Here is a 21352-nt window from a genome sequence, read left to right on the forward strand (position 1 = left end):
TTTTTTTTTAAAAAAAAAGAGAGACTACACTTGATTTTTAAAACTTAACACTTAAAGTTTAAAAAGTTCTCTCCTCATGTGAGCATTGCATAGAATACCTAAATGTTCAAACAGGGATTCTCTGAATGGTTGCTAGGAATTTTAATTAATGTTTTATAGGAATCTCATGGAGGATGAAAATGTTACTTTTTACATCTAGATTTTTTCTAAAGGACACAGAGAAGACAAAAATAGTAATGTACATTTGTGATGGGTTCCCCCTGGGGTGCAACCTGGAATTGGGATATCATTGAGGCCTCCTGAAGCATTAGCCTGGGCTCTCTCTTACACTGTACTGCTGTGACAAGCTGCCAAGCTCTCCAGGCTTCAGCCTGCACCTTCACCAACATACATACAGGCAGACACACACCCTGCTGCAGTACATTCAGGTAGGCTCTTTAACCAGACCCTGCATGGGAAGGCTTCAGCTAGGACACCTCCCAGTTTCTAAGGCACACTCCCCACCCTCTTGAGCATAAACCCAAAATTATAGTGTTTTGTACTGCACCGGGAACTATACAGCATAAGCTTATAAAATGTGTCCCCTCCCTCAATGAGGAGAGTAATATGCAACAGCTTTCTCCCACTGAGTTATGATTCCCACACACTGGTTTCAGATAAAGCAAAATCAAGTTTATTTACTACAAAAGATAGATTTTAAGTGATTATAAGGGATAGCAAACAGATCAAAGCAAATTACCTAGCAAGTAAACAAAAAACACAAACTAAGCTTAATATACTAAATAGATAGGGTGAGAATGTGCTATTCATATCCAAAGTGACGATATAAGCAGGTTGCAGATTTGTAAGGGGCAAGCTGCACTTGCTTACAGCTTGGAATCCCCAGGTGTTCCATTCACAGGCTAAAAATCCCTTTAGCCTGGGACCATCACTCCCCCCAGTTCAGTCTTTGTTCCTTAGGTGTTTCCACAAGTCTTCTTGGGTGGGGAGTCAGTAAAGACCTCAGATGATGGCACTCCCCTGCCTTATATAGCTTTTTGCATTTGTTTCAAAGCTTGGTTCCCAGCCCAGTCTGTGTGAAAATACTGACATCCCAAGATGAAGTCCAACACCAGGTAACCTGTAGTGTCACAGCAGCCATTACTCGGAGGCTGTCTGCCGTGTCCTCAGGAAGGCTCCCCAGGTGGGAGATAAGCTTCTCCTAAGACTTATTGCTCTCTCTAATGGCTCTTCCCCACCCACTATCTAGCCTGAATGCATCTTGTCTAGTGAGCATTCCCCAGGTGCAACTACATTTTGAAATTCAGATACATAGTCAATACTCATAACTTCGGATACAAAAATGATACATGCATACAAATAGGATATTCATATTCAGCAAATCATAATCTACCCAATGACACCTCCCATTAATTATCTTCCATAAAATACATTATGATTACGTGGTAATCCTATCATAATAATATCACTGTGAAGAATATGGGATGCTGTATCACAACATTATTATTTTTAATGCAGAAACACCCAGAGACTCCTGTCCGGCTTAGGGCAACGTTGTGCTGAATGATGCACAATAAAATAAAAAAGACAGCCCCTGCCTCAAATGGCTCATAATCTTAATAGTGACAAAACAAACAGGGATATTGAACATAAGAGAGGAGAGGCAAGGATAATTGGCCAGACCTTACACGAACTGGAGCGGATTAAAAATATGATTTCCAACAAAAAAAAAAGTTCTTTTTGCAAAACCAAAATTTTCTGCAAGTGCATTCTCAGTACATAAAATTATGTAAAGGTTGGTTTTTAAAAAAGATCCTCTACCAGCTAACGAGATGTTCTAATTAAAGCATTTAACTGTTCACTCAACCTGAATGATGCTGCACTGGAAAGACCACACCAACTTTGTTTTTCAAGTGTCATACTTTCAAGATCATGCTGAATGATCAAAGCAGTGCTGAATCAACACCATTTGTAGTATGTTAGCCTTAAAAGATAAGCAGTAAACCTCAGAAGACCTCAAAGTTTTCATAGTTTAATGAAAGGAGAGGGAAAATGACTATGGTTAAGAAAACAGAACAAGTGAAATAAAGCTAGTACAACATACTTGACCTTTGTTTAATCTTAATCCCATTGTCCGGCTTTCCCACCACACCTATAATCTCTTCCCATAAAATGTAGATGCCTCACACTAACTATGCTTTTTGCTTCAATCACCTTGCCTGGTAACTTTCACTTTACTGAAAATCATTTCAGAATTAGTATACAGAACACCATAACTTATAACAACAACTGCACAATGTACCAATGTCTACTGACCTTGTGTTATCTATTATACCTTTAAAAATATTTATCTGATTGTAAAGAAGGAGAGAAACAACCCACCAGCACTGCAAGGGTTAAGGAGAGCCTTTGGGCCCAGCTAGCCCCACCCAGTTATACCTGCAGCCAATGGCAGGCCTGGAGGAGGGAGAGAAGGAGAGACCCAGGCCCAGATCAGGGCTGACTTGCAAAGAGGCAGGAGCTAGCTACTGCTCTACCTGACTGGAAGGATCGCTAGTCTACCAAACAACGCAGGCACCAGGGAGCACTTTCTGACTCCCAGCCAACAGAGACTGTGAAGGAGACCTCAGAGCCTCTAGCAATTGAAATAACTGGATGATTGCAGCCCAGAGACATTGTGGTGATTGGCTTCACCAAACTTACCGCTGTCCTGGCGAAGGAGCCTGGGACTGTAGCAGGACGCGACCCACGATCCACAATAGGGCACCACGGGAGGCAAGCCACCTCAGCAAATTGGACTACAGGGGCCATGCCCCAAGCTGAAGGGAATCTGGTAGGAAGTTGCCCAGGACAGTGGCTTTGGACTTCCTGCTCGGAGTGCCCCTGTTCAGGGGTTGACTCACACAGGGCCTTGGGCTAGGATGTGGTACAGTGGGAACGCCCATGTTCCCCTACCCAGAGTGTCTGAAAGACTGAGGCATCTTGACCAGCCCACCACTACCCTCCAAGCATCCTGTTAGTTACACTGATACACAAAGATTGCACGTGGGGACTTCATATACCAAAGGATATACAATGATCAGAGACTGTTCAAAAATAACCTTACTGAACTGCATTCCTCCCCCATCCCCCGCCACCATTTACATGTAGGATGAAATCATTTCTAACCAACACCCATGGTAGAAGTTCAGGCATGCATCCCCACACAGCATATGACTAGGTAGAGAGAAAATATTTATTTCCAAGATCATTAACCAGGAGCAAGTCACCACTTTTTTTTTTTTTTAAACTACAGTCACAAGAATATTCGTCCAGGTGATTAATGGAAAAACGAACAACATGGATTTCTGGTTCCATATTTACATATCAATCTGTAATTGATACACTATTTGTCTATCACTCTCTAACCCAGTGAAGTTCGCCTTCACAGAACGATAGAAGTAAACAATTCTGATCTCGTTTTTCAATTTCATCTATTATGTACAACCAAGTCTCTTAAGTTTTGCTTAAAGTATGTGCTGAATTTTACTTGTGTTCCCACCATGTGGATCCTCATTTTGTACAACAGAAGATTTAGGGGTATGATGCACTCTAGTGACAAGCCTATCTCTGCTGTTTGTGCCACATTCACACCACACTAGTTTCACTCAAAACACTGTTTTCCTACATCCTGAATTGTTAACCTGGCACAGTTTAGATTGGCTATGCATGGATGCTTCTAGTATGATATTCTCAATGTTACATGACAACTAGACACCTTGAAGAAATTCCTATGTCTCAGAAGACTGCTCCATTTTGGTATAAACTAAATAGTAGGGGTGAGATCCTGTCCCCAGTGAAGTCAGTGGAAGTTTGGTCATAAAGTTGGGCCACAATTTGTCCCTAAATCATTTTTCACTGACAAATTCAAATGTCAAGATATCCTTGTTTTCTTCTTTGCCAATTTGTCACAGACCTCTATTAGTGCTCCCTCCTGCATCTACAAAGAACAGTAACAAGATATATTGGATTAAACTATTTCCCTCAAGATTTTTCCCCACTCTACTCCACCAGCACCATTCAGACACCTATGTTCCTCCTGGCCACAGGAAGGTAACTTTTCAGGTGGGCAAGCTGTGTTAATTTCATCAAATGAGTTATTTTTAAAAGTCTGATTTAGTTAATACTTTGCACTTTACATTTCCAAAACACTGTACAAATACTACTTCTCAAAACTTGTTAGATATCATCCCTACTGAGGGAGGAAAGACGTGGAGGAGAACAGGAGAGTACTCAGGGATATATGGTGAACATAGGCACCAACTCCAGGGGTGTTCCAGGGCTGGAGCACCCCCAGGGAAAAATGAGCACCAGCAGCCAAGCTCCCCTCCCCCATCCACCCCACCTCCTCCGCCCCACCCCAAGCGCACTGCCTATCTCCCAGCGCTTCCTGCCACCAAATAGCTGTTTGGCAGTTCTTAGGACTTTCCGGGGGCGGGGGGGGGGAGTGGGGATGCGGCAGGCTCAGGGTAGGATGCAGAGAAGAGGCGGGGCAGGGGCAGGGACTTGGGAGAAGGGGGAGGAATTGGGGCGGGAAGGGAGGGGACTTGGGAGAAGGGGTGGGAGTGGGGTGGGATGAGGGGCGGGGCCAGGGGTGGGACTGGGGTGGAGCACCCACCGGGAACAGTGGAAGTCGGCGCCTATGATGATGAGTCCACAGCAGAGCTGTGACTAAAACCCAGAAGTTCCAGGATCATGCTCAGTCACCTACACCGTACTGTTTTTTTAAAAAAAAACTAAGAAGCATTTTAAATTAATACTGCAAATATTTTTAAAAACTTTTCACTATTTTTAGTATTTATGCTGTTTGTTTACTCCTTCACATTCCACTGAACTTCGATAATGAAAGCAGCCTAATCATTTTCACATTGGCTTTCTAGTCAGTATCACTTTCAGATGCTCTTTCAACTAAAAGTTTTTTTTTTAAAATGTCATGAAAACATTTTTGTTTGGTTTGGTTAAAAAAAAAAGAGTATATTTAAAAAAACCTTACATTTTGGATCAAATTTGACCTGACTAGTATCCCTTTACTTTATTCACACAAGTACTTGTAAAAAGCAAAATAAAAAAAACCCCATACATCCACCTTCCTATCTCCCCTCCAAAAAAGTGCCCATCAGTGTAGTTTTAAGTTATTTGAAAAGCTCACCAACTCTAGAATCATAGAATATCAGGGTTGGAAGGGACCTCAGGAGGTCATCTAGTCCAACCCCCTGCTCAAAGCAGGACCGATCCCCGACTAAATCATCCCAGCCAGGGGTTTGTCAAGCCTGACCTTAAAAATTTCTAGGGAAGGAGATTCCACCACCTCCCTAGGTAACGCATTCCAGTGTTTCACCACCCTCATTGTGAAAAAGTTTTTCCTAATATCCAATCTAAATCTCCCCCACTGCAACTTGAGACCATTACTCCTTGTTCTGTCATCTGCTACCACTGAGAACAGTCTAGAGCCATCCTCTTTGGAACCCCCTTCCAGGTAGTTGAAAGCAGCTATCAAATCCCCCCTCATTCTTCTCTTCTGAAGACTAAACATTCCCAGTTCCCTCAGCCTCTCCTCATAAGTCATGTGTTCCAGTCCCCTAATCATTTTTGTTGCTCTCCGCTGGACTCTTTCCAATTTTTCCACATCCTTCTTATAGTGTGGGGCCCAAAACTGGATACAGTACTCCAGATGAGGCCTCACCAATGTCGAATAGAGGGGAACGATCACGTCCCTCGATCTGCTGGCAATGCCCCTACTTATACATCCCAAAATGCCATTGGCCTTCTTGGCAACAAGGGCACACTGTTGACGCATATCCAACTTCTCGTCCACTGTAACCCCTAGGTCCTTTTCTGCAGAACTGCTGCCGAGCCATTCGGTCCCTAGTCTGTAGCGGTGCATTGGATTCTTCCATCCTAAGTGCAGGACTCTGCACTTGTCCTTGTTGAACCTCATCAGATTTCTTTTGGCCCAATCTTCCAATTTGTCTAGGGCCCTCTGTATTCTATCCCTACCCTCCAGCATATCTACCACTCCTCTCACAGCATGGTTCAAATCATCATTGCTATTACTGCCCATAATTACTGACTGGCAGACGTATCTTCCTTGTGAAACCCAAATCTCACACTTAAGCCTCCTTAGCCCAAAGCACAGCATCCTTCTCAGAAAGCCACTTATTTGGAAGCAAGTTCCATAAGCTGGTGACTTCTACTCACAATGCCATTTGCTACACAGTTCTAGCCTAACACATAGCTGAAGCATCTCCGCTGATTTGAACTGTCAGATTCCAGATAACTAAGACAAGGATAACCATGACAAGGTGAGCATTGGAGGGAAACAATCTCCATCAACCAGAGATTGGAAGCAGCGCTAGGGAGCACCACTGCTACCTGGGAAACAAAAGGTTTTGACATGTTCATATAAACATTCAAAGCAAATAAGGACATTTTGGTTTTATAATTTGTGCTAAAAAGAGTGTCATTTATTCTAATATGAAATTGGACACGCAAGTACTGAAATTAATAAGCCATTTGTTAGAGGTGAAATTCATGCTCTAAAACTTGCACTTGACAGTTTCACATCAGGGGTTCTCAACCTTTTTCTTTCTGAGGGCTCCCCAACATGCTATAAAAACTCCACGTCCCACCTGTGCCACAACAGACTGTTTTCTGCATATAAAAGCCGGGGCTGGCATTGGGGGTAGCAAGCCGAGCAATTGCCCGGAGCCCCATGCCACAGGGGCCCCCATGAAGCTAAGTTGCTCAGGCTTTGGCTTCTTCCCCGGGTGGTGGGGATCAGGGCCTCAGGCTTTAGCCCCATGTGGTGGGGCTTCAACTTTCTGCCAAGGGCCCCAGCTAATCTAATGGTGGCCCTGCTTGGCAGACCCCCTGAAACCTGCTCACTGCCCCCCAGAAGCCTGGTTGAGAACCACTGGTTTACTTGTCTTGGCTCTCTTCTCCCCTCAGTGCTGACCAATGCAGGCCTGTGGCATGGAGATAGCTACACAGCCTTTCCTACATCTACAATTCTCTGGGAACTTAAGTTCAGCTCCAACTTCAGCTGCCACAGATAAACATGGCTGAGGAGTTCAAAACTCTGTAGGAAGTGAGTGCTTCTTTGTTCTGAGATTTTTCACAGGTTGCTGAAGTTACTGACTCCACAGGGCAATCAACAAATGACTGCTACAGGGATGCTTGCGAGACCAAGAAGGAAGAGTTCTTATTTGCACACTGGGTAATGCAGCTCAGCCAGTTTGTTCCCACACCTTGATGACGCACTGCTGTTGCACCATGATGAGTGGTACCATTTTAGTGCAGGACACAGTAGCTGCATATATAAAAAAATCAGAGCAGATTATGAGAGTCTGCTCTACATGATTTCAAATGTACCCCACTTGCCCAGAAATTAAACATTTTTACCTGCACATTTATCTATAAGAGTAACTGCATCTTGGATTCTCCAATCTGTTACTCTTGACTAACTCATATTATGAGTCTAGCAGAAAAAGGAACCATTCAGTGTTAGAGATCCCATCTCACCTCTCCTGCTTTCCCTTAAGATCTGATGGCACTCAAGCTGAAAGTTACTCAGGAGAATCATAATACAGTATATGTAAATGACAGACAGCTTCTACTCTTGGTCAGACAAAAAACAAAAATTAAAAATAAACATATCATCTGAGGTTCAGGGAGGAAATATGAATACCCTGGATACTGGTGACTATCTATGAATAACAAAACCAGCATCTGAATAGTAGTGTGTCATTTCAGATTGCATGTCTGATGCACCAAAAACATCATGTACAGATGAATATTTCAATTTATGTAGTCCCCAACATAGAATTCTCACAATTCTCTTTGCAGTTCCTCACAAAGAGGATGGGCAGTTACAGGGAGAAATACTTGGAGAAAATTGCAACTTCTTGTCTGTGTATACCTGAAGCAGATTCTTACAGAATAATCTAAAAATTCCTAAATCGAAAGAAGGCTCCAGTTATTTGATTTTTTTTTTTAAAGTTCACTACATTCTCTGGTTTATGTGATTCATGGTTTGTGTCAGTCATGATTTAAGTTTCCCTGAGGAATAATATACGTTGATCATAAGGACAGCAGTTACTTAATATTTTGCAGAAATTACTTTAAATATTTAAGCTTTTGAAAAGCGTCTGTTCTCATGATTTTAAAGGTTTGGGGATAACACCCCCTTGCCTTCACTCACACTCCTTCTTTCCCCCATCCCCAAAAGCCTGGTCCTTCCATTTGAGTAATTCACTCAGGAACTCAGCATCTAGGCTCTTGGCTGCAGGCACTCCTCCTCCCCCTTCTCATCAAGCCCAAGTTCTGCTTTTATTAAAGGCCCGATTTATTCTTGTATAATCCTCCTCTGCTGCTGATGGGCCTTGTGGCAGCACAACTCCCCTCCAGCTGGAGTGTCTTTTCAGAGCTTGTCAGTGAAATTCTCAAACTGGTAATAACTCTTGCCAGCCAAACACATATCTTAACATCCACTACCTGCTACCTTAGAGTGATAATCACTGCTTCCACAACATCCCCCCTTGCTTCCAACAAGGGGAGCAAGTGGTTTAAATGTATTTTTGTAGGTTTACTGTTCTCTAAACAAAACTGCTTAACTTAATCCCTTCTAGGAAATTTCTGAAGATAACAAACCTAGCTCTATTTGAAAACGCTAGGGGAAACTTCCAGTGTCTTCCGGCTGCTCACTAACTTACCATGTCCATTAAAATCAACACAACTTACCTTCCATTACAAATACCTAGTACGCATGAAAACTTTACATAGCTTTACTGTTTATGGCTTCTGTCTGCAGTCTCAAATGCTGTAACAATACTATAACAATGTAACAATGCTGTAACAATACCTACGTTAGTTTACTACTTTTAAAAGGCAATCTTTGTAAGAAATGCCCCTATCTTCTGAGGCATCAGAAAAGACAGCAGTTGCCCTAGACTCCCCTGCTTTTGCACAATTTTCTTTTGTGCTTAGAGGTCAAGCAAGATGTGTCTTGAGGCAAACTAAGGCAACCACATATGTGGTTGGGTTGAACGGACTGAGTTGGCCTGAGTAACTGAAGCCAATACGTTTCTCAGAAGGAAGCTGTCACGGAGCAAAAAGTGGCCTGTAGCTCACAAAAGCTTATGCTCAAATAAATTGGTTAGTCTCTAAGGTGCCACAAGTACTCCTTTTCTTTTTGCGAATACAGACTAACACGGCTGTTACTCGGAAACCTCCCGGGGTTGTTCCTTTCAGAGGGAAGGTAGCAGTGAGGAACAGCAAACCTATGTGGAGATGAGAAGCTAGAGCCTCCTGCATGCTCAAGAAGGCAGCAGGAGGAGCAGCAGCCAGACCCAGAACTGATTTATTTAAGTTGGTTACATAATCAGCAAATCTTCACACTCCCCAGTGGATCAAAGAAAGTTGCACATAAATGGTCATGGGATCATGGCAGCATAGGTGTTCTTTACTTAAGCCAGTAGGATTAGTACCCTTGCAAAAAGTAGTCAGGTAAAACTTTCAATACCTGAACAGCGCATGAATGACAAACATGGTATTTTAGGCAAGAAAAATTTCAAGTCAGGATTAAACAACTCTGTCCATAAACTCCAAACAAAGAAAATAATAAGTAAAATTATGGAAGGTAATAGTCTCTGCACAGAAAAGGGACCACCAATTTGCTGTGTAAGAAAAATATTTACCCATCATGGACTTGTTTCAGACGTGCTGAATACATTAATAAAAAGACATTCTTCAAATGGTTTTTGTAATTTTAAGTCAGTCACCTTTTCACTTGCTCCCTGGTCCCTCTTATGCTTGCTTAAATTCACTATGATTCAGCCTACTTATTTTCTTCTATACACCCTTTTATCAATATGTATCTTAAAAAAAATCAAGGTACATTCAATTCCAGTGGTATCCAAATAAGGAATAATATCTAAAACTCAGGAACACAACATAAAACAGATCAGGAACAATATACTGGAAAAACAAAACATACACAAAAATGCACTTTCCCTCATTCTGTCAAAATAGCTGTGTCATAAATATAAAGGGAAGGGTAAACCCCTTTGAAATCCCTCCTGGCCAGAGGAAAGCTCCTCTCACCTGTAAAGGGTTAAGAAGCTAAAGGTAACCTCGCTGGCACCTGACCAAAATGACCAATGAGGAGAAGATACTTTCAAAAGCTGGGAGGAGGGAGAGAAACAAAGGGTCTGTGGGTCTGTCTATAGTCTGTCTATATGCTGGTTTCTGCCGGGGATAGACCAGGAATGGAGTCTTAGAACTTTTAGTAAGTAATCTAGCTAGGTATGTGTTAGATTATGATTTCTTTAAATGGCTGAGAAAAGAATTGTGCTGAATAGAATAACTATTTCTGTCTGTGTATCTTTTTTGAAACTTAAGGTTTTGCCTAGAGGGGTTCTCTATGTTTTTGAATCTAATTACCCTGTAAGATATCTACCATCCTGATTTTACAGGGGGGATTTCTTCATTTCTATTTACTTCTATTTTTATTAAAAGTCTTCTTGTAAGAAACTGAATGCTTTTTCATTGTTCTCAGATCCAAGGGTTTGGGTCTGTGGTCACCTATGCAAATTGGTGAGGCTTTTTATCCAACATTTCCCAGGAAAGGGGGGGTGCAAGTGTTGGGAGGATTGTTCATTGTTCTTAAGATCCAAGGGTCTGGGTCTGTAGTCACCTCGGCAAATTGGTGAGAATTTTTACCAAACCTTGTCCAGGAAGTGGGGTGCAAGGTTTTGGGAAGTATTTTGGGGGGGGAAGGACGCGTCCAAACAGCTCTTCCCCAGTAACCAGTATTAGTTTGGTGGTGGTAGCGGCCAGTCCAAGGACAACGGGTGGAATATTTTGTACCTTGGGGAAGTTTTGACCTAAGCTGGTAAAGTTAAGCTTAGGAGGTTTTTCATGCAGGTCCCCACATCTGTACCCTAGAGTTCAGAGTGGGGGAGGAACCTTGACAAGCTGCACACAATAAGCTCTCTTCCAACTAACTTATAAAAATGAGTGCACCGCAGTTTATTTGAGCCTCAATGCAGGCGTGTCTCTCAGACTTTTCTTCTAGGTCTTCAGCTTCTCAGTCACTTCACTGACTGTAGGATTCATGATTTCTTCAATGCTGCTCTCTCCATAGAACACTCTTTAAACAACCTATATCAGGGGTCTCAAACACGACGCCAGCGGGGCTATTTCCTGCAGCCAGCCAGCTCCCCGCGACACCCCCCGCCGCAGCATTTACCGAGAGCAGCTCCGGCCCGGCACGCACTGGGGGCAGGGCAGGCTCCCTGCCTGCGGGCCCTGCCCCCGCGCCACTCCGGGAAGCAGCCAGGACCTGGGGGAGTGGGGGCACAGGGTCTGTGTGTTGCCCTGGCCAGTCCTCCAGGTACCACCCCCGAAGCTCCCATTGGCCGCAGTTCCCCTGCCCCTGGTGCGCGCCGGGCCGGCCCTGTCCCCTGAACCCCTCCTGCAGCCGAATCCCCCGTCCTGAGCCCCCTGCTGCACCCCAACCCCCTACTCTGAGCCCCCTACTGCACCCCACACCCCTCCTGCCCTAAGCCCCCTGACGCACCCTGGGGGCAGGGAGGGGGCAGAGTGGTCAGTGGTGCAGCCCTCGGGCCAGTGTACTAGTCCTCATGTGGCCCTCATGGTCATTTGAGTTTGAGTCCCCTGACCTATATCATGCACTGTGTCCCATCTCCCAGTGCCTCATTCCTATTCAGACTTTGTTCTCAAATCTAGCCTCAAAAAAATTACAGAACCACATTCTGGAACATTACCTTGCAAGCCCTTAGATCTCTTCTTTCAGGGCCTGATCAAAAACCCATTGATGTCAATGGAAGGGCACCCATCAATTTCAGTGGGCTTTGGACCAGGCCTTTAGACAGTTCCATAACTGCCATTCCTAATCATAGCCACAGCCCTTAACTGTGTTTCTTACTGAAAAGAAGTTTGAAGTTGAATAACAAATGCTTGTACATATTAACAGGAGAGAAAGTGCTTTGAATACAGGGAAGGATGTCTTGTCGCTGAAACACAGGACTGGGAATCAGGAGACAGAAAATACAACTTAGGCTCTGCCTCAGATTTCCTTTGTGACCTTGACTAAGTCTCAATTGCAAGATTCAGCTTCTTCCATCAGGGAAACCAGAATACCTGCCTCACAGAGGCTTAATTTTTGTGTTTGTGTCGTGCTTTCATCGAAAGAAATATACACATGGAAAGCATTACTATTGTTATTAAAATCCAGTCATGGTACCATGTAGAAAGTATTTCAAAAATAAAGGCACCATTACATCAAGTATTTAAAATGCTATTAATGCAGTGTTTATTTATGCCCCGATAAGATATTTAATGGAAGATTATATTTATTTCCTTTTGGGACAAAGAGCAAGATCCATTTTGTGATGTGCCCTATGGCCTGCTTAACTACATAAATAATGCATCTTTGTTTCAGTGATTAAGGTTTTCCAAATTAAGGGCTTATTTTACTTACAATAAAATTAAATTTACATTTAAAACATTTAATTCTAGATAGATAATCAAGGACTGTTTACTTGGGTTATAGTTTGAGGAAAGCTATAATCTAATTTACTCTTAAAAAAAAAAAAAGAGCAGCACACTCACTGACTGAAAAGGAAGACCACTTCAAAGTTCTTTCTGTAGTCAATACCCTGGAGCATGCTGGCTTAGCCTTATGATAAGTCTGTATCTTTCTTTGTGGATCAAAGACCCATTAAAAATTCCTCCATTCTATGACACACAAACTGAATTAATTACAAACCACAGATATTAAAAAGAGCATTTTATTAAACTAAAGAACAGTCATTCTGGTTTCTGTTTAACGTGTGACAGGTAATTGACCACTCACAAACGCTGAACAAAGCAGGACACACTGCTAGAGTTTACCTAACTGGATTAAACTACAGGGATCAATATGCCCTCCAGCATCTGACTGGAACAGAAAAAGAACAACAGGTATACATCATGCCATTATCTTCTTACATATTTCTACAGAGCCCTTACAATAGGCATCCAGGAGCTGACATATGGTTTCACCAACATTACCCTTCCAGCCCTTTCCCTTCATATAGCCAAATCTCTAGAATTGTTCATTTTTTAACACTGCCTATTTCTCTAATTGAGGGAGTTAATGTTAACAATTGGAAAAATCAAAACAATTAAGAGGGGAAATTTATTAAAACAGCAAGAAAGGGGACAAGTAGCATCGTGATTCTCACATGGCTGCTTAAACCAATAGCTCTGCAAGATTAAAGAATGCTCTATGTGCCCCATCACCTTTCTGTCACTGGACATGAGAAATGCAGCAGAGGCACAAAAGTGAATGTAAAGACCGACATCACTGAAGCGAAGAACCCACTTAGAAAGACACTGCAGGTGGACAAGCCAACTTGACAACAGCTAACCGAAACATATGCAATGCAGTTGTGGGGTGGACCAGTCCCCTTCTAACACAAACAGACAGGAGTGATTTGACATTAGACATAAACTATAAAAATGAACTTTCATTAAATGGGTTGGGTTTGACAACAGAGAGAGCAAATGAATGGAGAAATTAAAATATTTCTGGAACAGGGAGAGAAAGACATCTTCAGATTTTTGTCATACCAGAAAATCCAGGAACTGAATACATGATAAAAATCTATTTCAGCTCATTATGGGATAAAGAAATCTTCAGGGAAATTAAATCCTACAAAAGACTGGAATGCCTAAATTCTGACAATGGAAGGCAATAAAGCTGACTCCATGGAGTATGGAAAATAATTTAATATTAAAGAAACATTAAGAAATGAAGTTTGTAACAAGGGTTTTAATTTATCAGACATATGTGAGAGTTTTCCCTGTTTAGATTGGTATTACAACAGAAAGGTTAAGAGTATTACCAAAACCAATCCAAAAGAAACAGCAGTCAGAGAAAGATAGACCAAGGAAAATAACTTGCACCGAAGTTATTCTGCATACTGAGAAGCCATGGAGCGACTTAAAACACTGAAAGGTTCATTTACCGTCATATGCAGAGAAGCTACCTAAAATATTACTCACTTCCCCCAAACACTGCTTATTGGAAAATGAGAGCCTTTAAAAATGAACATCTTTTCTAGTCACTACCAATTTGGGATCCCTTGTCAGAAACTAGAGTTATGAAGCACGATAGAAACAAAGAGAGCCTGCTGCCATAACAGTGGGAGTGGAATAAAAATTCAACAGACAATGCAGGAGCAGGTGGGAGTGGGAACTGCAGGGCGGGACTGGTGTGGGATTAAAAAAAAATAGTCGTCCTGTGCCACGAACAACACGAACGCCCCAGCCAGCAGCCACTGCTCTCTGGCTGCCCAGCTCTGGAGGCAGCACCGCTGCCAGCAGCAGCACAGAAGTAAGGTTGGCAACATTGATATTTGTATGTTTGTTTTTTAAAAGGGCAAAAGGCAGAAGTTTCTTCGCACCACCCCAGAGAACCTCTTGCACCCCCCTTTGGGGGGTGCCCCCCAGTTTGCACACCACTGGTCTATAGAAATTCTAGAGAAAGCAGAGGTTTGGTTGTTACTATTGTGAAGTGACGATTACAATAGCAAGTTGAACAAAGAACAGATATATATGATGATAACATACTTTTTAGACATTAAATTGGGCAAAGAGAATTGTTGCGCTAAGACTCACAGAAACACATGCTAATTAGGCACACAGTAAGCAAGAGTTGAGATATAGCAATTTGATGTGGTCTATTTGCTCTCACATTTGACAAGAATTCAGACGAGCCAAGAAAAATTTTAAAAGAGTTGAATGAAAGTATAATTACATGAATCATTTAAATAATAATTCAAATAATGAATAATGGGAGGGAACGAAGAGAAAAAAAACTAAGATGGAACAATCGAAGATCTGAACATCCTATTTTATTACTTTAACAAAAAATACTCTATGAACACCAAATAGAGAACAATTTTTAAGCAAAACTGCCATTTAATATGAAAGATTTTAATCACTATCTAATTACACATAAAATACATCACTAAGATCTTTACAATATTCATTTGAAAAGATTGTCAAGCAGAGAACATTGCTACCTTGACAGCCCATTGGCAGAAGTCAAGGCAAAGAAAATGAAATTCATTATCTGAATGAGAGAGGCAGTGACTGTCGGACATAAGATTTTAAGTAACAGAACAATAAGAACCTTGAAAGTCTCTGCCTATTTCATTCTAACAGTGAAATGCATTTCCTGTCTTAAGCCACTTCCCAGCAGGAAGACCAAACTGACATCAGCTCCCATCAGGTGTGCAGACGCGCACACACAAGCATCAGTCACAGTTAGGGAGATCAATTACAATGACAGGTATCTCTAAAACCTCAGTACAGTATATTATTCTGCTGTAAAATAAATGTTTTTCCACCTAAGATTACAAGTCACTAAATTAGTGAGTCGCCCATTAAATGACCCTAAGACAGGTATTGGACACAAGCAATGTGGCAGACTATCCAGTATACTATAACAGCTCAAAATTTAAAATCATATAGTTTTTATGAAGTTGGAGCATGGAAAAAACAGAGAAACTGACTGTGGGCAATATATATAAATATACACATATATATACACACATACTGTACATAGACGGGTAAAATCCTCACTGACACAATTATAGAAAATACACAGTCGGTAAATATCAAGTCATCTATCATTCAAAAGCAGGTCACTTATGGCAAATTCATACAAAAGAATGTAAATGGTAATAAATAAGAGGGGTTAAATAATAACTAGATCAAGTTCACAATAGTACTAGAGGAACATTGGGTTTTTTTAGTGTAACTTTTGTTAATGTATACTAGTATTCCTGTAAACAATTAAACAATAAACTAGAAGTTTGCCTAGGCCAGTATGAGAGAAACATGCTGTATGAAAGTTAAACTTGGGTGTGTAACAAAGGAACACACTGTATTAATGTGTACTACTCAAATCACAGTAACATACTGTACTGAGCTAGGTAAAATATGTTGTTCACATCAAGTGAAAGGAAATTGTATCAAGGAGAACCTGGATCAAACAACGAATTCCACAGATTCGCTCAAATTCTAATTTGATAGGCTGGAAAAAATTGTGACAGCCAGTTAGATATGCAAAAAGAAAAGGAGTACTTGTGGCACCTTAGAGACTAACAAATTTATTTGAGCATAAGCTTTCGTGAGCTACAGGTCACTTCATTGGATGCATTCAGTGGAATAAATTTGTTAGTCTCTAAGGTGCCACAAGTACTCCTTTTCTTTTTGCGAATACAGACTAACACTGCTGCTACTCTGAAACCAGTCAGAGATGGAATGTGGAAAAGGCAGAGTGGATCAAGAGATGGTTATATCAGGACGTAGGTAATATTTTCACACTTCACAACATAGTGTTTGTCTGCCTACTCTTTTTTTTAGTAGTGCCTGAATAGATGCATTTAGTTACAACTTTTATACACGGCAATTTTTTACTTTATTTAAGCACAGAAATTGCATATGGATATTCAAATTGAGAATAACCGCTATTGAGAATCTTACAGAGAATGCGCCTAAATTTAGAGCAGTTTGAGCGTCTTGTCCTAGCAGAAAGATTGTGATTTTCCTTCACAGCCAGTGCTGCAATGAAGTTAATGGAAGCCAGCTTGTACATGGGGAGATCCAACGATTTGAGGGGAGCCAGGCTTAGTTACAATACTACTATATTCATCAAAATAAAAAGGCACTTATTTAAAGATGGCTAATCTATTAAAATACTGGCTAATGGCCGCTGAGACTGCCAATATAACCATAGTGGAGGACAGCAAAAGAACCACCTAGAACTGCCAACCATGGAATATATTGACAATGGAGGAATTCACATGTCAGAATAAGGGAAAAAAGACACACCTTTTTACACGAACAGTCAAAAAGAATAATCTGGCCACCAAACACACATTCGCACTTTTCAGTGCACTGGATATGTGGTGTTAGTACCTGACTGAAGAGTATGAACAAGATATTCAAAACTTCTTTTACTATGTTAAGCTATAAATAAACCTAAAGTTAAAAAAATTGCTAACAAAATTATAATTGTTTTAATACATAATAAAAAGTGCTTACTATAAAAATCTTAAAATTTCAAAGGGCAGTATACATAGTTTTATTTACATGACATACATGTAAACCCCTTCAGTCAACATGAAAAAAAGAATATCAAATATCTAAGTTAACCCTTAGTTAACTCATGTATTTTGCACATATGTGTATGAAAACCCAATAATGCAGACTGAAATATGTATATTATGTATGGTATCAAGACTGCTTTCTAACACCCTAAAGTTCAGATTTTTCGCTGCTACATTTTTAATAGCTTATGACATTCAAGCAACAACTCTTCTCCCCCTCCCCCGCATTTTTGCAGTTCAAAGAGGAAAGATACTGTTCCTCACTTCATTCTACAAAATACAAAAATAATTTTAACTGGTAATGCCTCTGAGCCATTACTTATGTAACTACAGAATGCATTACACTATTCTGAAATAAAATTGATGGTTATGAAATAGTTATACCATATAAAAGCAGGCCCTCAAATTAACACCTTGGGAAAACAATATTAATTTCTCACATAAAAAATTATAAAACATTAGCATACTGTGCTATACACTGAAAAATGTTATAGAAATCAGCTGAGTGAATGCTGTCATCACAGCAGGAAAAAAAATCTGAAGGAATATGTAAGAATTTGCTCCTTATATTTTCACTCTGTTTATATTTTCTACCTAACTAGGCACCATATGTACCTTTTTCTTAAATCCTCTTAATTTTGACCAAGCTTTTATGTGAGAAAAGAAAAAAACACTTCCCTGAAAAATAACCAGAAATACTGAGCTCTTCTTAGGTTTCCAGGACAGATCTAAGCACACTTCACAGAGCAGTGAAATGGAAGATGAGAGATCTGGAACTCAGAAGCTTGACATTTGGTATTTATTCCTCATTATTAATTATTATTATTAGATGGAGAACTGGCAGTGACCCCAATATTTAGTCTACCTAACACCTTCCATTATAAAAGATTGTCATCTTTCTTGAGCTCTATCACCTTTATTATTTGTAGCAGGGTTTTGGCAAGAGGAAAGTGCAGTTTACTAGCACCATGAAATTCTGCTCAGATTTAGATGAATATGAACTGTTGAAAACAGCTATTTCCCTACCATGGCTTGTGTTGTTACTGCGTGATTTTGGCAGCATGCAAAAACACCATGAACATTCTAAGGCTGGGACCGCACAGCTATTACCATAGCAGCATACATTGCACTGGAAATCTCTGCGAACAGAAACTCTGCCAAGTTGCTGCCAGAGCAGCTATAGTACCAGAGGAAGGGATGGGAAGATCCAGGCTGAGTTGCAACTATCACCTGGGTTGCAACTATCACCTGGGCCCAACAAATGGCCCCAGTGGCCTATTGCCCACCTCTAGGGGTATCACAGAGGGCAGATATTATTCTTCCACACCCACATACCTCCCATGTTGGGATGAGAACCCCAGGAGAAGATAAATTCAAATAATAATAATAATGTGTACCAGAAAAGCATGAGTTCTAAACTCTGTTGCTGAGTGCTTTAGTAATTGTGTACCCTTCACAATTATTAAACTGGGACTAGCAATATATCCCAGCTCTCCACTACAGCAGACCCAAATCTCATCCAATTAGCCACACTGCATACCTTTATTTTCTATTCTGTCTGTAGAATGGGGCTACTCATGCATATGTAACCCACTATTTTTCAGTGTATTATGCAACTTCTTTTAGTGGAAGGTTCAAACAGGGTAACAGTCTTCTGCTACCAACTAATACATTTAGTCCTGTAGTTGAAGGAATAGCACTCTGTGTTGAAGTACTTAAAATTCAGGATTCAAATCCTGATGATGCATGATCAGCAATTACAATTGCCCATGCAAGCTTCATTCTTGTGCAGATTCATTGTGACACAGACTGATCACATGATAACATATGACTATTTCCACAGGACAGGACAGAGAATGGATGGTACTGAGAAGTTGTATAGTCAATGAGATTTATCTATAGGACCCTCCCTCATTTTTCTAGCAGTTGGAAGGTGCATAGAGAATAAAATAGGGAATGCAAAAAGATAAAAGATGGTCTTGTGGTTAAGACAGGTGACTGTTACACAGACCTCACTTCCGCCCCTCCCTCTACCAGAAACTTCCTACGTGATGCTAGGCAAGTTACTTGAAGTGGAATTTTGATACATGGTCACTTAGTTTCGCTCTCATTTTCTAGGGGCCCAACTTGAGATACCAAGGGCTGGATGATCAGAAATGCTAAACACTCTGAAGAGCAACTGAGCTGTGGCTGCTCACTGTCTTTGTCTCAGTTTCCCCACCTGTAAAATAGGGTTAACAATACTCTTATCTCTCCAAGAAATTGTGAAAATAAACTTATTAGCATTTGCGAGGCACTCAGGTACTACAGCTTATGAGCACCATGAGTAAATTAATAATTCTGTATTCAGTACATGGTTTTGTAAGACGCGAAAGGGTCACGTTATGGATAATGGAGATAATAATATACTGAATAGCTCCCTGAGCACTATCCCTCCTGTGCACTGACTGAAGCAGTGGAAAAAATAGTATGCAATCAGGTCATTAAGGTGTCTATCATAATGCACCCACACATACAAGCAGGGGAAAGAATAAGGTTTCACAGGCAACCTTAGTTCTAGTATTTCCTAATGTTCAAATGCTTGACTTTACAAAGTAAATACTGGTTTCAGAGTAGCAGCCGTGTTAGTCTGTATCCGCAAAAAGAAAAGGAGTACTCGTGGCACCACAGAGACTAACAAATTTATGTGAGCATAAGCTTTTGTGAGCTACAGCTCACTTCATTTGAATATGTTCTCATGTAAATATTATTTATATTTTGGTAGCACTGAGAGATTCCAATTAGAATCAGAGCTCCATTGTGTTGGGTACTGTACAAACATATAGCAAAAAAAGTCCTTGCCCCAAGAAGCTTACAATGTGGTTAGGAAAGGAGAGCCCTTTAGAATCTGTGCCTATATAGGACTGAGAACTAAACTGATTGTTCAAGCTCAATACCAGCTTAACCAGTTTATTCCATGGTTTGGCCTACCAGTATAGACAGGCCCAGACACCGTAGGAAATTGTGTTTAGATGTTCTGCCCTTGATCCTTACTTTAGGCTAAAATAAAGCTCATTCCATCGCTGGCAACACATTTAGTGGTTAAGAAATTAACGTGCATCTGTCATGCAAGACCAGCCCAACAGGTTTAAAGACACCTAAAAACTTCCTCGTGGCAAATATTTACTATACCACAAAGAAAACAGTTTTAAAATGAAAATAAGCAAGCCAAGGGGCGTGAATCGGAACTATACCAGTCTAACAGTAGCAGAGCTCTGTGCAGGTTTACTCTCAGATAACACATACTCCCTTTCTGATACTGCTGAACCAAATCATGTTTGACATCCCCAGGGAAGAGCAAACCATTCAGCATTAACAGCTTTCTCCTGTAGCTATTACGGATACTCTCTCCCACAGATGCAGGGATTCACAGGTCCTTCTAATCCTTCTCTGGCATTATTTACAGCCGGCCGCGCATTCCTAGGATAGAGGAAACTCTCCAAATTCTCTGACTGGTGCCTGGCTGCGGAAGTCTCCCCGCATGCAGCCATCACCCCCCCCGGATGAGCACTACGCGCCCTGCCCCTCCACGAGCGACTACTGCCCACCAGCGTGCGCCTCCCCCGAGCACAGGAGCAGGAGTCCCTTGCGAAGGCCTTGCGCTCCCCTCCTCCGCACCCGCTGGTTATTTGCGACCCTGCCCCCGGGAATTACTGGGGCACCTGCCCCCGTCTTTGTTATTTTAATGCTAGCGAAGGAGGCTCCGCTAGCCCCCCAAGCCCCGGGGCTGCTCCAGCTGGAGGCTGGGAGAGCTAGCGGCTCCGGACACCGCTGGAGGGGTCGCTCCCTGCCCCCGCGGGAAGGGGCGTCCCCCCACGCCCGCAGCCGCCAGCCCCGCTGCCCCGGCCTGTCGCTCACCTGGCGCCCGCGGCTGCGGGGGGGAGGTACGCGCAGCCCCCGGCTCCGCCATCTTCTCACTCGGCCGGCGGCGAGCGCGGCTCCTGCTCCCGGCTGCGGCCCCGCTGCGCTCCGGGTGGCCGCCGCACAGGCGCGCTGCCCGCTCCGCCGCACCTGACGCCGCGCTGCCGGGAGGCGGAGGCGCGGGCTGCCAGCAGGGCGGGAGGCGGCGGCTGCTCCGGTGCCCGCTG

The 21352-nt window shown here is 42.0% G+C and overlaps 1 protein-coding gene across 7 annotated transcripts in view; it reads right to left on the bottom strand.

Annotated features, from left to right (window-relative positions):
* MAP7D2 (MAP7 domain containing 2) overlaps positions 1-21304 on the bottom strand; it is a 138522-nt gene extending 117218 nt beyond the window's left edge. For 6 of the 7 annotated variants that reach the window (XM_075131854.1, XM_075131850.1, XM_075131842.1 and 3 more), the window contains exon 1: positions 21123-21304. In XM_075131854.1, the coding sequence (XP_074987955.1) occupies positions 21123-21174 (52 nt within the window). In that variant the 5' untranslated portion in view covers positions 21175-21304. The remainder of the gene's footprint in view (positions 1-21122) is intronic. The other variant, XM_048862698.2, reaches the window with a different exon arrangement.
* Between the last annotated feature and the right edge of the window lie 48 nt (positions 21305-21352).

The sequence above is a fragment of the Caretta caretta genome, chromosome 1 (assembly GCF_965140235.1).
Source record: "Caretta caretta isolate rCarCar2 chromosome 1, rCarCar1.hap1, whole genome shotgun sequence".
NCBI classification, from domain to species: Eukaryota; Metazoa; Chordata; order Testudines; family Cheloniidae; genus Caretta; species Caretta caretta.